Source organism: Eptesicus fuscus, chromosome 22 (assembly GCF_027574615.1).
Source record: "Eptesicus fuscus isolate TK198812 chromosome 22, DD_ASM_mEF_20220401, whole genome shotgun sequence".
Taxonomy (NCBI): Eukaryota; Metazoa; Chordata; class Mammalia; order Chiroptera; family Vespertilionidae; genus Eptesicus; species Eptesicus fuscus.
In genome coordinates, this window is record NC_072494.1 from 14577443 (window position 1) to 14591040 (window position 13598).

The window sequence follows — 13598 nt, forward strand, 5'->3', positions numbered from 1 at the left end:
TTACCACTGGTGTTGGCGTTTCAATGTAGGAGCCTATAGGCAGCATGCCCCTATTTGTAGTCTGCCAAGGAAGGAAGCAATTATAGGGGAGCCCAAGTGGGTCAAGCTGAGGGTGCCCTTGGGGGCTCCCCTGCCTCCTTCCCTAGCAGCCCCTATTACAGGCCCATCCACCCACCTATCCATGCACACATCAAAGGCCCCGTCTGGGCCTCAGACACCACCCACCTTCATTCCCCCGTCTGCCCTACCCCAGAGCTGGGAACTGGGGACAGCCTCCAGCCCATCTCCTTCTGTGGTTGGAGGATACAGGGATGGGCTAGTCCAGCACACCCATCCCCTATACCTCACTCTGAACAGGCACCACAGAATACAAAGTGGGAAGACACTCTAGCCTGGAGTAAGTTTGTATCCCCAGAGGGAGGACCCCTGTGCCAGAAGAGATCTCGGAGCATCTCACCTTCATCATTTACAGGTGAGAAGATGAAGGCATGGGACCCCCAACCCCCACCTCCCCGCCTGATCTCCAGATTGCTTTGAGTTTGGAAAGAACATCTGTAGGATGTGTCAGGGAGGAAAAATTTTTTTATTTTACCCTTCTAGGCCCTTTGGCTGGTCTAATAATCAAATTAACATAAGACAGATTAGCAGGAGAAAAAATTTAATTTTGTACAGGTGGTCAGGCAAGTGGGACTTACTAGTGTATGCTCTTATGAACTAAGAACAAGGCGTTAGGCTCTAGGACTTCAAAGGCGAGAAAGACAATACACATGGAGATGGAAAAACAAATATTTGCTGGGTCAGAAAGAGGGAATGGGACACAGAGAGGACTCTGTCTCCGAGCCCTACTGAGTCTCCTCTCCCAACCTAGCCCACATTCTTCGCAGATCGGTCTGCTGATAATGCTCCTCCTGGCCAGGCCCTTTATCCAAATTCTTTTAGGCAACTAAAAAGGACGTGGAGGCTCTTCCTGAGACTTTTGAACCTCGGTTGTCTTCAGCTCAAATAATCCACATGCCAGGGAGGCGCATTCTGGGGATACTCATTCCGAACCCCTACAGATGTCTTTGAGGCACAGGGGGCAGGTGTGCTGCTCACAGGGGCACTTGCAGCAGTCCAGGCTGTTCTCGCGCCTGCATGCCCGCGCGCGCGCGCACACACACACACGCACACACACACCCAGAGCGCTGTGAATGACTGTGGACTGCAGACTCCTGCGTGGGCTGCCTGTGGCTAGAGCTCCTTAAGCCTATTTCCTGTCTTCCCCAGCTCCATTCAGCACCACCTTTCCTCCGGACCCATGAGGTGGGGTGGATTTCCTCTGGCTTTTAGCTTAAACATGTAGCCCCCTGGCTCGTTAGAGTCCCAGCATGATGGAGAGGTGTCTCCCTTGTCTCCCCTCCTAGAGGGAGCCTGAGCTTTTTCTCTGCCTCCTTCACTCCACAAACCATCAAAAACAAAGTTTATTTTGGCACAGTTCGGCCAATGCCTTCAGGGAACACAGAGGCCCTGGTGCCCTGCTGGCTTCCTGGAGTCTGTTTTCACTTAGATTTTTATTTCTTCATTCCTTACTGCCTTGTCAGCGCTTAAATACTTGAAAAAGATTTTTTTTTTAATTCTATGCAGCACTTTTTGTAGTTTTAGGCTGGAGCAGGCACCGGTTACCATATCACCAGGAATGGAAATCCCTCCTGAAGAGGGTCAGAACGGGCCTCCCCAAGATGTGCCCCTGGGGCGTGTGAATTATTTTGAATCAAGACCCTGTGGGTTCACAAGAAACGTTTACCTCTCCCTTAAAGAATTTAAATTAGGGGCTTTGTCCATAAATAAGAGCTATCTCCAGAAATGGCTTGTATGACCTACCTGTACAGCAGGGTAAACATCTAATTACCGAACACCTGCTCTTCTTATCATCCTGCCAATAACCCTCCCCGCTGAAGCCCCAGGCTCCTGACCTCATCCTTAGCTCAGAATGTCATCCACACCCCGTTTTAACTTCCTGTCTCTGAACCTTTCATGTATGTAGGGCCTCTGACTTGCTCATGTATATGAGTTTTCCATGCATGGCTAGTTTTGTTGGTGGTGTTCAATCTGTCTCATGTCAATTGAATTATTACACCAGCTGGAAGAACCTAGAAGGTAGAGGAAAGTTCCTTCGTCCCCACACTTCATATCCCTTCCCCATGCCCTCCCTCATCCCTGAGCATGAGAGACCCCTTCCCATTTCACAGAAAGAGAACCCGAGGCCCAGAAGAGTGTGGGAGGCGAGGAGAGGTCATCTCCCAGGCCTCGGAAGAAGCCCTAGTGCTCGTGAAACATTCGTATCCCGAGCTCGCCTTAGGCCCCCAGCACCAAACCTTGCCTGTGCTATTGTTTCCTTGAAGACTCAGCTCCTATGGGTGAGGGGAGTGAGCAACAGGGAGGAAAGGGTGGGCTGTGACTGGCCCTGTGTGTGTGTGTGTGTGTGTGTGTGTGTGTGTGTGTGTGTGTGTTTAGTCCTCACCTGCGTATATGTTTTTATTGACTTTAGAGAGAGAGGAGAGGAGAGGGAAAGAGAGAGAGAAGCTTCGATGTGAGAAACATCAATAGGTTGCCTCCGGTACACGCCCCAACTGGGAATTGAACTCGAAACCTGGGTATGTATCCTGACAGGGAATCGAACCCTCAGCCCTTCGGTACACAGAACAACCAGAACAACCAACTGAGCCACACCAGACAGGGCAGCTCTGTTTTATAGACAAGAAATTATAGGGATTAGGGCATAGACATGGAAGCCAGAGTGGACCAGCAATTAACTCAGTTCTAGGTCAAGCACTTATTCCCACCTATGATACCCTAGCTTTGCCACCAGCCACCTCCCAGAAGCAGGTCACCCCCTTGCCCCACCCTCGGCCTCATTTTCCTCGTCTGTCAATGACGGAGGATAATAATGGAAGCCATTTCATGGGATTGCTGTGGGGCTTAAATGAGGTAATATACACAAAATTCATAGATATGTAGCCTAGCATGTGGTAAGGGCATAAATGTGAACTGAGAGGTGGTTAACTTGCCCAAGGTCACATAGCTAATCAGTAGTAGGACTAAGAGCCATTTGTTATTCATTCAAATCTTTAGAAACACCTTCCAAGGCATTGAGGGTATAGCCTTAAACAAAGCAGAAAAAGTCCCGCTCTGTGATGACAATGGAGTGGAGAAAACAGACAATAACCAATGCATGTAAATAGACAGATTAAATGCCAGGGAGAACAATAAGAAGGGCTGAGGGAAAGAAAATGATGGGGGTGGGGGAACTTTATATGTGTGGTCAGAGCACAGCTGGGTCGCCTGGCTCCTGAGCTACATCCTTATCCCCCAGCCTTTCATGTTTCTCAGCCTGGATGTCCCACCTCTGTTTGCCCACGGGGAGAGGCGGAGACTTCCAGAGCAGGCAGGAGCAGGTGGGGGGATGAAGAGGGGGGTTTCAGCAGAGGCATGTTGGGGTTGGAGGACCATCGTGGAAAGAACCCTTGGTCGAACACTTACTCCAAGCTCCACCATCCTCTTGTCACCTGATTTGGAGCACACCCTTTACCTCGTTTGGGCCTTCATTTCCTTTTCTCCAAAACGTGTAGGGAAGACTCCTGTGCCAGGACCCCAGTGTGAACGTGCTTTGTATTGCTTGCTGTTACCGTAGACGATGTCAGGACAGAGGCCTCTGAGTCTCACTCAACAGTCCCACACTGTCGCCTCAATGGAGGCAGCAGGGAGAAGGGAGGTGGAGGGAGATAACCAGGCCCTCTTCGCCAGGTCATTTTGTCCAGCCTTCTGCCTCCACAAAGGCAGGGGGTAAAGCTGCCACCTTTCTTCCCTTGCTTTCCAAGGTCTCACAGAGACTGGAATCTTCTTGCCTTGCTGGAAGTTCTGCCAAGTGTCCACCTTGAATCCCTCTTTCTGCAGTGATTCCAAATGCACATCCCAGTAACTGCCGCTCTGAGCACCTGACAAGGACCAATCCTTCTTTCCCACCCCTGCTGTCCGCACTGTCCACTCGATTCTCTACCCTTGGGGGGAGCCTTACCCCTCGCTTCTCACCAGACCTCTCAGGGTGAGATGTGGGGCTGACCACTGAGAGATATACCACATGGGGCAGAGGAGGGTCTCTGCCCTCAGAAGCAGCATGAGAGTGTGAGGGGTGAGAGCAGATGCTATCTGGCCTGGCAGGGCTTCTTAACGCACTGACCCTCGCCCCATTTCTCACTGTCTCTGTCCCCCATTATCACCACCATCCCCTTATAAAGGCCCCCCAGGAAAACGCCTTGCCCCCTGAAGGTCAGGTCTAGTTCTGTGGGGCTTAGACCTACTACCCCTTTTGACTGCCAAGTCAATGCCCAATTGTGCCCGTTTCCCAGATAGGAGCCGTGAGTTGGTGGGGAGATAAGTGATCTACAGACAGAAGCACGGAAAGCCCTATTTCAGTCATCCCCCTGGCTCAGAACCCACCTTTGCCTTGTCTCTCTTTTCTTGGAGGGCCAATAGGCTACGAGGGGTTCATCCAAAGACCAAAGTGACAGTAAGACCCGATGGGAGGCAGCCGGCTGAGGCCAGTCTCCACCAGCCAAAACAGCCCCAGAACCTGGAACTGAGCCCCAACAGAGGCTGGGATCCATGGTAAACGATTAGACTATAGCCGTGGTCGGCAAACTGCGGTTCGCGAGCCACATGTGGCTCTTTGGCCCCTTGATTGTGGCTCTTCCACAAAATACCATGGCCTGGGCGAGTCTATTTTGAAGAAGTGGCATTAGAAGAAGTTTAAGTTTAAAAAATTTAGCTCTCAAAAAAAAAAATTAAAAATAAAATAAAAAAATTTAGCTCTCAAAAGAAATTTCAATCGTTGTACTGTTGATATTTGGCTCTGTTGACTAATGAGTTTGCCGACCACTGGACTATAATAATGCCGCCTCCAGCAAGTGGGCCTAGTTCTCCATTGATCCAGAGCATCTGGACTCAGCTCACCCAGGGTCCCCTTCCCCTGACACAAAGCCAAGGCTTTGAAGATGGCAGGGGGGAGAGGAGGAAGGCCCAGATGGCCACCTCCATGTCACATAGGAGTGAGACCTTTTCTGTTTTTTTATTTTGGGGTGGTTTTTTTTTTTTTTTTTAGACCTTTTCTTAGAGACCCAGGTCAAGTTCCAGCACTGCTCCTTACTTAACCTCTCCCAGCCCCGCTCTGAAGTGCAGAAACTAATGGCACATCTCTCATCCAATGGCTGAGGAGTCACTGAGATGGTGTTCGAGCAGCGCAGCACAAAGCCTGGCCAGAGGGAGTGCTCCATGAGTGGCAGGTGCTCTTCCCTCTTGGTTTCCTCAGCTGTGAAAGGGCCTAATGATAGTTCCTCCCGGCGTTACCATGAGGCTGAAATGACAATGTGCACCAACAGAGCTTGAGAACGGCTGTGAAAATGTTAATTGCCATGATCATGATCCCCTGACCTATATTCACTGGCTCCCTTTCCTGCAGGACATTAGGAAAGTGGGCTTCTCACTTTTTATTGCTAGAGTCTGCCTGGCCTTGCCTCACCAGCCCCGGGCATGCAGTTGAGACAGAACAGTAAGTGAGGACAAGCAAGTTGTCCCAGAACTGTCTCACTCAGCTCCTCTCCATCTCTGGGGAGCGCTAGTTTGAGCTCCTCTGTAAGTGGTTCCCAAGCATCAGAGTTTCCCAGGGAAGTAAGAAAACAATTCAGAAAAATATTGTCTATGCATGTCTTCTATTCATCCCCTCTTTCCTTATTTCTAAAAATTCTTTTATTTTTTCAAAGTGTGAACATGTTGAGCTAAAAATACTTGGTTGCAGCTAGGGCTAGTCATATTACATAGTTAAGGCCAAAGAGATGTAGGTGGAAATACCTGGGGAGAGTACTTCTTGCATAATAAAAAGGCAACGGAGAAAACCTTTTGCACCTAATCTTTTCTCTGTCTTCCAGCTTGGAACATGGGTGGTGAGACCTGGAGGTATAGCAGCCATATTGTGATCATAACGCAGCAAGCATGAGGGGGAAAGCATATATGCTATAGATTACAGGGCAAAAAATGAAAAGACACTTGGTGTCAGACAGGATCTCTGGTATCTCGGGGCCCTGAACTGCCTACCCAGACTTCTTGCTATGTAGGACAAGTAAAGCCACTATTATTAGTCAGGTTTTCTGCAACTCATCTATTCTATATATATATATATATATATATATATATATATATATATATAAGCCTACGCAACCGGAAAGACCAGTCACTATGACGTGCACTGACCACCAGGGGGCAGAAGCTCAATGCAGGAGCTGCTCCCAGCCTGTAGGCCCCGATCGATCGCCAATGGAGCCTGCTGGCCAACCTCCTGGTTCCTCCCCTCAGCCCCCAGGCAGCGGAGGAGGGCGGTGAGGGAAAGAGGAGGCAGGAGGCAGGGAGGCGGGGAACCTGATCGACCCTGGTCTCCGGCCAGGCCTAGGGACCCCACCTGTGCATGAATTTCGTGCACCCAGCCTCTAGTAAGTTAATACATAGAAAGTCTACAACATTTTTAAAAGAATTGTATCATCTTGGACTGAAGGAGACAGAGACACCTCAAAACAATAAGAATCTTTGAGTCTTCAACTTTCTATGGGCAAGAAGCAAACAGACATTTCTGATGAAAAAGGAAGAGTTAGCTCAGAAAATAAAACCAAGAGCCTAGAGGGTAGAACCAAGAACCATTTATAGGGAGAAGAGCTGACCCATAATCAATAACCTGGTGATACATGTTTGACTCCAATGAACACTCTGTGCTTCCAATCCATCACCGCCCCCTTTGGAATAGGAGTGTTTATTGCAGTTATCTGTCTGTCTCTCCTTTGTACATGGAATGTGCTGTTCACAGATGCTCGGGTCAAGGGGAAGTATTCTTGAAAAGCTGTACTGGAGGAGCTGCCCCTGAGAAGCCTCATTCATATCTCGACCTGACTTAGATAACAAGATCCTGGGCTTCAAGTTGCTGCCTTAATGGGATGAGATGCTGTGGGTCTTAGGAAGGAGTTGAGTTCATTTTGCATATGGAATGAACTGTGAACTGTGGTTGCTAGAAGACAGACTGTGATATATAGTCTCCAAGAGAGTTGCTGTCAATTTCACCTTAACGGATGGAGCCTAATTCTCCTCCCTTTGAATATGAGCCAGCCTTAATGACTTTCTTGGTCAATAGAACGCAGCAGAAGTGATGTTCTGGGATTTCTCAGATAAACATTAAGAAGCCTGGCAGCTCCTATTTGGGCTTCTTGGGATGCTCACTTTGGAGACATTCCCTCTCAGAACCAAGTTCTGAGAAGCCCAAGCCACATGGAGAGGGGTCATGGGAAGGCATTCCAGATGACAGTCCTAGCTTAGCTCCTGGCTGACAGCCAGCATCAATTGCCAGGTATATTAAGTGAGCAACCTTGGAAGTTGAGTTTTGAACTTGCTTTTTGTTTTTTTAATGTGTTTTTTTTTTTTTTTTATTCTCACCCAAGGACATGCTTCAACAGAGGGAGGGAGAGAGAGAGAGAGAGAGAGAGAGATATCAAATGCCTTCTGTATGCACCTTGTTTAGGGATTTAAACTATAACTCAGGCATGTGCCCTAACAGGAACTCGAACTGGCAACCTCTCAGTGCACAGGATGACACTCAACCAACTGGGCCACTCTGGCCAGGCTCATTTGAACTTTCAGATGACTCCAGCCCCAACTTTCATCTGCAACTGCATGAGAGATCCCAAGGAGAAACCCCATCAACCAACCTGTCTACTCACAGAATCTTGAGAGATAATGAATTTACTTTTTAATTCACCAAGTGTGGGAGTGGTTTGTTATGCAGCAATAGGTAATCAGAACAGCTTTTTTTTTTTTTTGTGTGTTTTTTTTTTTTGTTAATCCTAACTCAAGGATATTTTTCCATTGAGAAGGAAAGACAGACAGAAACATCAATGTGAGAGAAATCAGGGCCCGGGACAGGGAGGAGCCTGCAACCAAGGTATATGCCCTTGACTTAAATCAAACCGGCTAGCCGACACTCTAGACCAGGGGTCCTCAAACTTTTTAAACAGGGGGCCAGTTCACTGTCCCTCAGACCGTTGGAGGGCCGGACTATAGTTTTTAAAAAACTATGAACAAATTCCTATGCACACTGCACATATCTTATTTTGAAGTAAAAAAACAAAATGGCAAAAACACCCGCATGTGGCCCGTGGGCCGTAGTTTGAGGACGCCTGCTCTAGCCACTGAGCCAAACTGGCTATGACTATATCTTTCCTTCTTTGTTGGAATTTTTTTGTGAAATGATAGTGATGGTAGATGGGATTTGTCTTTTTTAATATCTTTATTTGGGGGAGGGGAAATGTTAGCAAATGGCCCTAGCCAGATGGCTCAGTTGGTGGGGAAAAAAAGTGGTGGGTTTGATTCCTAAACTGGAAGCAAGCCATCAATGTTTCTCTCTCACACCAATGTTTCCCTCTCTCTCTCTCTCTCTCTCTCTCTCTCTCTCTCTCTCTCCTCTCTCCCCCTCCCTCCTCCTTCTTTATCTCTAAAATCAATTTTTTTTAAATGTTAGCAAACTATTTCAATTTCCAAATTTTTACTGGTATTTGAAACCCCGAAGTGTGGGACGTACGGCACAGCTCTGGCCTTGGAGCGACTTCTAGATGGGAGTCAGGGCCCAGAAAGGAGATCTAGGAGGCCCTCGGTTTCCAACATTGCCCGGCAGGTCACAGGGCACCAGTAAGCAATTAAACGATTATCAACAAACAAACAAAGATTTATTGAGTACAAAAGTACAAAGGATAGAGAGTCCTCCTGGGCCCAAGAGAACCATGGCTGGGAGCCGAGAGCTCTGCTTCAGGGCCGGGCTGGGAAGCCCTGGAAGAAATCGTTGCACATGATAGTGACAATGGCCAGAAAAACAGCATACTCCTGGAAGTCCACCTCCTGGTCACTGTTCTCATCCAGGGAGCCCATCAGCTTCTTCAGGCCCTCCTCATCTACCTTCTCCTGAAAGCAAGAGAGAAGGGTCATCACCAGGCCGCTCTCCACCCCATCTCCACCCCAAACACACACTCACTGGCCAGCGCCCAGCTGTCCCTTCAAACTGGGCAGCAATAAGTGGTGGCAGAGAGTCCCTGGGAACTGCTAAGAGGCCCATGAGGGAGGACGGATGGATGCTCATTGGTGGGAGCCTTCAGCTCTCCCTGCTGGGAATGGGGAGCACGCCAGGCACCCCCTAAGTACAGGATCAGCTCTACTCCCCACAGGAGCCAGGCAAGATGGGCATCATAAGCCCTGTTTTGCTGACGAAGAAACTAGAACTATTGGAGCCACTCTCCATCACCAGCAAGGTGAATTCAGAAAAGGCAAGCTCTTTTTAATGCCAGCCAAAATGAGATCAAATTTTAAAAGTTTGACCCCAAAAAATATTTAAAGGAATGAAGGACCTGCTTCATAGGTTCAGAGCCCGAGATCTGACTTTGGGATTATCCAGCAACTGGTATGGGGAGGGCGAGGGGCAAATTGAAAGTTGACTGCATTTTGCCGAAACCGGTTTGGCTCAGTGGATAGAGCGTCGGTCTGCGGACTGAAGGGTCCCAGGTTCGATTCCGGTCAGGGGCATGTGCATTGGTTGCGGGCAAATCCCTGGTAGGGGGTGTGCAGGGGGCGGCTGGTCGATGTTTCTCTCTCATCGATGTTTCTAGCTCTCTGTCCCTCTCCTTTCCTCTCTGTAAATAGTCAATAAAATATATATTAAAATAATAATAATAATAATAATAATAATAATAAAAGAAAGTTGACTGCATTTCTCTGCCAATGTCTCAGGGTGCATGTCTTAAGTAGACCTTTCTCCCCAACACACCTCTGTTTGGCATATAAATATTAAAAATAAGAGAGAGAAAGATCTGTGTGGTGTTGGGCCAGGCACTTTCCCTCTCTGGGCTCTGGTTTGTTCAACTCTCCAATGAGGGGGCTGAACAGATGGACTTTGAAGGCACTGACATCACATCCATTCTCTGGAAAGCTGCAGGGAACAGCCAATAAGAGGGCTCTCACACGTGGGCCTCACTCGAACTCCAGTGAGATCGTGAAGGGCCCGGCCCCGCCCTGGTGTCTGCATCAGCAGGCACCCTGGAGGGAGAATAGATTTAACCGGTGCCCCGACTCTCACACCCCAGGAGCCTCCCGCCCTCGGCCAGCCCCACTTACCCCTACAAAGCTGGGCAGCTCCTTGTGCAGAAGTTCCTTCATCTCCCCCTTACTCAGCTTGAACTTGTCACCCTCCTTGCCAGAGTACTTGTGGAAGGTAGCGACCATCACAGCCAACGCCTGCTCCAGGGGACTGGACATCTTGGATCTGGGGCCAAAGGATCTGGGGACAGATGTTGGAGATGCCTCAGCCCCGCCTACAGGACCCACTTGTGCCCCAAACTACCTCTCCCAACCCCTCTCTGAATGAGCAGGCAGGGGCTGCCTCTCCCCCTCAGACTGTGGCTCCCTGGGCAGGGACCACACCTCTGCCTCACACTGAGGGCTGATGCTAACCCTTCCCCTGTGTTTGGAAGTCACCAAGGGCAGAGCCTCATGTCTCCTCTGATCACCCTTGGGACATACCCTGAGGGCAGGGCTCCCCGCTTTGAGTGTCTGTGGAAAGGGAAAGGACAGGGTGACCAGAGTCCCATTTGGCTCCTTCCCAGGCCAGTGGACTCTGTCAACACTGGGTGACAGGCGTATCCATGAGCCAGTTAATGGGGATTCACTGGACTAGGGCAGTAACCATGGCTACAGCCTAGGGGAACAAGGTTCCCTGAGGAGTTGGTTCTGTCCTCAGGTGGGGCTCCTAAGGCCAAAGGATGTCACTCTCCCTGGAATCTAATGAACAAAATAAACTGGTGAATAAAATAGAACCAGAGGCATGGAAACATAGAACACACTGACGAATCTCAGAGGGAAGGGGCGCAGAGCGTGGCGGGTAGAAGCCGGGAAGAAGTTAACCAAAGAATTGATATGCATGTATGCATTGCCCCTGGACACAGACTATAGGCTGGTGAAGGCCTGGAGCCTGAGCGGAACTGGTGGAGGGAGGTAATGGGAGGGGGAAGAGAGGGACATCTGTAATACTCTCAACAATAAAGATAAAAAGATAAATAAATTAAATAAACACATACTTTAAAAAATGTAAAAAAAAAAAAAAAAAAACTATCCTGGCTCAGCTCCCATGAACCAGGAGGTCACGGTTCAATTCTCCGTCAAAGGCACATGCCTGGGTGTGAGCTCAATCCCCTGTAGGGGGTGTGCAGGAGGCAGCCAATCAATGATTCTCTCTCATCATTGATGTTTCTCTTTCTCTCACCCTCTCCCTTCCTCTCCGAAATAATTTTTAAAAAACATATTTTTAAAAAACATTTAATTAAAATAAGTGGAAGCAAAAAAAAAAAAATTAAGTGGGAGTTCCCTCAAGCAGAAATGGTGTCTCCCTCAGACTAGGCGCTCTTAGAGGGTAGGGAATATGTCTTCCTTCATATTGGGGTGCTGGCTCTTTGCAGACAGGGCATAAACATCCTCCCCATCAGGGAGGATACTATTGGGTTTGGAATTAAAGGAATTAAAGTCCATTGCCCTGGGATCAGGGCAGACACAAGGGTAGAATCTGGGGACACAAGGACAGACCTCAGAAGTCATCTTTCCCAAGGCCCTGCCTCTGAAAATGCTCAGACCAGCCCACGAGGGTTAGGCAGATCCCAGGATGAGGCCAGAGGAGCTGGGAAGAGAGGCAAGAAAACCCCCGGGGTCAATCCTGCCAGCCTGCAGGCAACGGGGCAGGAAAAGACAGGAAGCTGTAGTGGGCAGAGCTACGCTGCTATTCAGGGCAGACCCCAGCGGGCCCACACACTTGAGATTCCTGGCTCTTGCTCCTTACTCCGGCTACAATCCAGAACTTTGCACACACACACACAAAAACAACAAAAAATAAAACAAACAAAACTCAGGATTCCTGTTAAAGCACCCACATACACACCCCTCATACTCCTTGGCCTAGACCTCCAAGAAGGACCTCTAGACTAAAACACCCAGACTAAGAGACCCACAGGGGACCCCCAACTAAAATCCAAGAGAGGACCTCAGAAGAACCCCTAAACTGAGACCTCACAGAGGAACTGGGGAAGTAAAAATCAAACTGACATTTCACAGAAGAACTCCCCCGCTTCCCCCATCCCATGGGAGAGATGCAGAGAGGCCTCAGGCTGATCTACCACGGAATCCAGAAAAAGAAAACTAGAGGAAAAAGATCAGGACAAAGGGACAGAGGCAGAGACCCGTAGGGTCCTCCCCACCCAGCCCTCAGCGCGACAGAGGTACTCACCAGACCAGATTGCAGAGAGAGACTGGGAAGGAAAGCAAAGGGCAAGGTGCTCAGAGTGGGAATTTATATGCTAGCCTCACTGGCCCTCGACGTGGCTTTCAGGAAACCAAACCTGCCTTAACCTGATCCTGCCAAACCTGGCCTCCAGCCAACCCCTCCCCCTCCCACCTGGTCCCCTCCTTCTCAGGGACTATCAGCTCTGCCCCCAGCTGGAGGAGGACTCTAGGTTCAAATGGCAGCCCCTGGGCCCACCCAGGCCACAGTGGGGGTGGGAAGTGTCATTGGGAAGGGGCAGCCTACGCCCAGGGTGAGGGGAGGTAGCCGTTGTTTGTGGGGCCTGGAGACTCATATCAGGCCTTGTTCTCATGACATGCCTGTGAGTCACAGCTCATTCATGTGTCACGGGCTGCAGGCACACACTGGACTTCACAAGTCTCCTGGTGATAGATCCTCCCTTCCCCCAATTGATGGACGGAGTATGACGTAAACTGTACCTGCAGCCTGGATATTCCTGAGCACCTAACCAGGCACCTTATATGGACTGTACATTGAACCACCAATCAGCACCTGCCAAATACCCTAAGCCCCCGATTCCTAAGTCCCTAGGTGCCTAATCATGTGCCTTATATGAAACCACCAATCAGCGTGTGCCGAGTACCCTAAGCCCCATCCCTTCTCTTTCCTCCCCTCAAAAGGCATGTTCACCCCTGCACATGTGCTCTCTTCCTTTGCAAGGGAGCCTGGCAGGGTCCTTCTCCTCTAATAAAACCTGTAGTCCTGGTCTCTGGCCCTCTGTCTCATCTTTCAACTGGTGTATGTGAAAGTGTGTGTTTGTGTATGTGAGAGAGTGAGAGAGAGTGTGTGTGTGTGTGTGTGTGAGAGAGAGAGAGAGAGAGAGAGAGAGAGAGAGAGAGAGAGAGAGTGTGTGTGTATGTGTGTGTGTGTGTGTGTGAGAGAGAGAGAGAGAGAGAGAGAGAGAGAGAGAGAGAGAGTGTGTGTGTGTGTGTGTGAGAGAGAGAGAGAGAGAGAGAGAGTTTGAAGCAATCTGGGATCGCCCTTAGAAAGCTGCCCCCTCCCAGGCCCACTTCACCTGATGCTCTTGGTCTACCCCCAATCCAGTCTGGGCACCGCCCTTCCTGCAGGCCCAGCTCCCCTCCCTCCTCCAGATGTCCAGCAGCTTCTTGCCTTCCCCCCAGCTCCCAACCTCCTCCCAGTA

At 49.5% G+C, this 13598-nt stretch overlaps 1 protein-coding gene across 1 annotated transcript; it reads right to left on the reverse strand.

Annotated features, from left to right (window-relative positions):
- Window positions 1-8770: 8770 nt before the first annotated feature.
- Window positions 8771-12538, reverse strand: S100A2 (S100 calcium binding protein A2). Its single transcript, XM_054712050.1, has 3 exons — window positions 12383-12538; window positions 10228-10390; window positions 8771-9024 (listed from the first exon to the last, which is right to left on the reverse strand). Exons 2-3 carry the CDS (start codon window positions 10366-10368, stop codon window positions 8872-8874), a joined length of 294 nt encoding a protein of 97 aa, XP_054568025.1. The 5' UTR covers window positions 10369-10390; window positions 12383-12538; the 3' UTR covers window positions 8771-8871.
- Between the last annotated feature and the right edge of the window lie 1060 nt (window positions 12539-13598).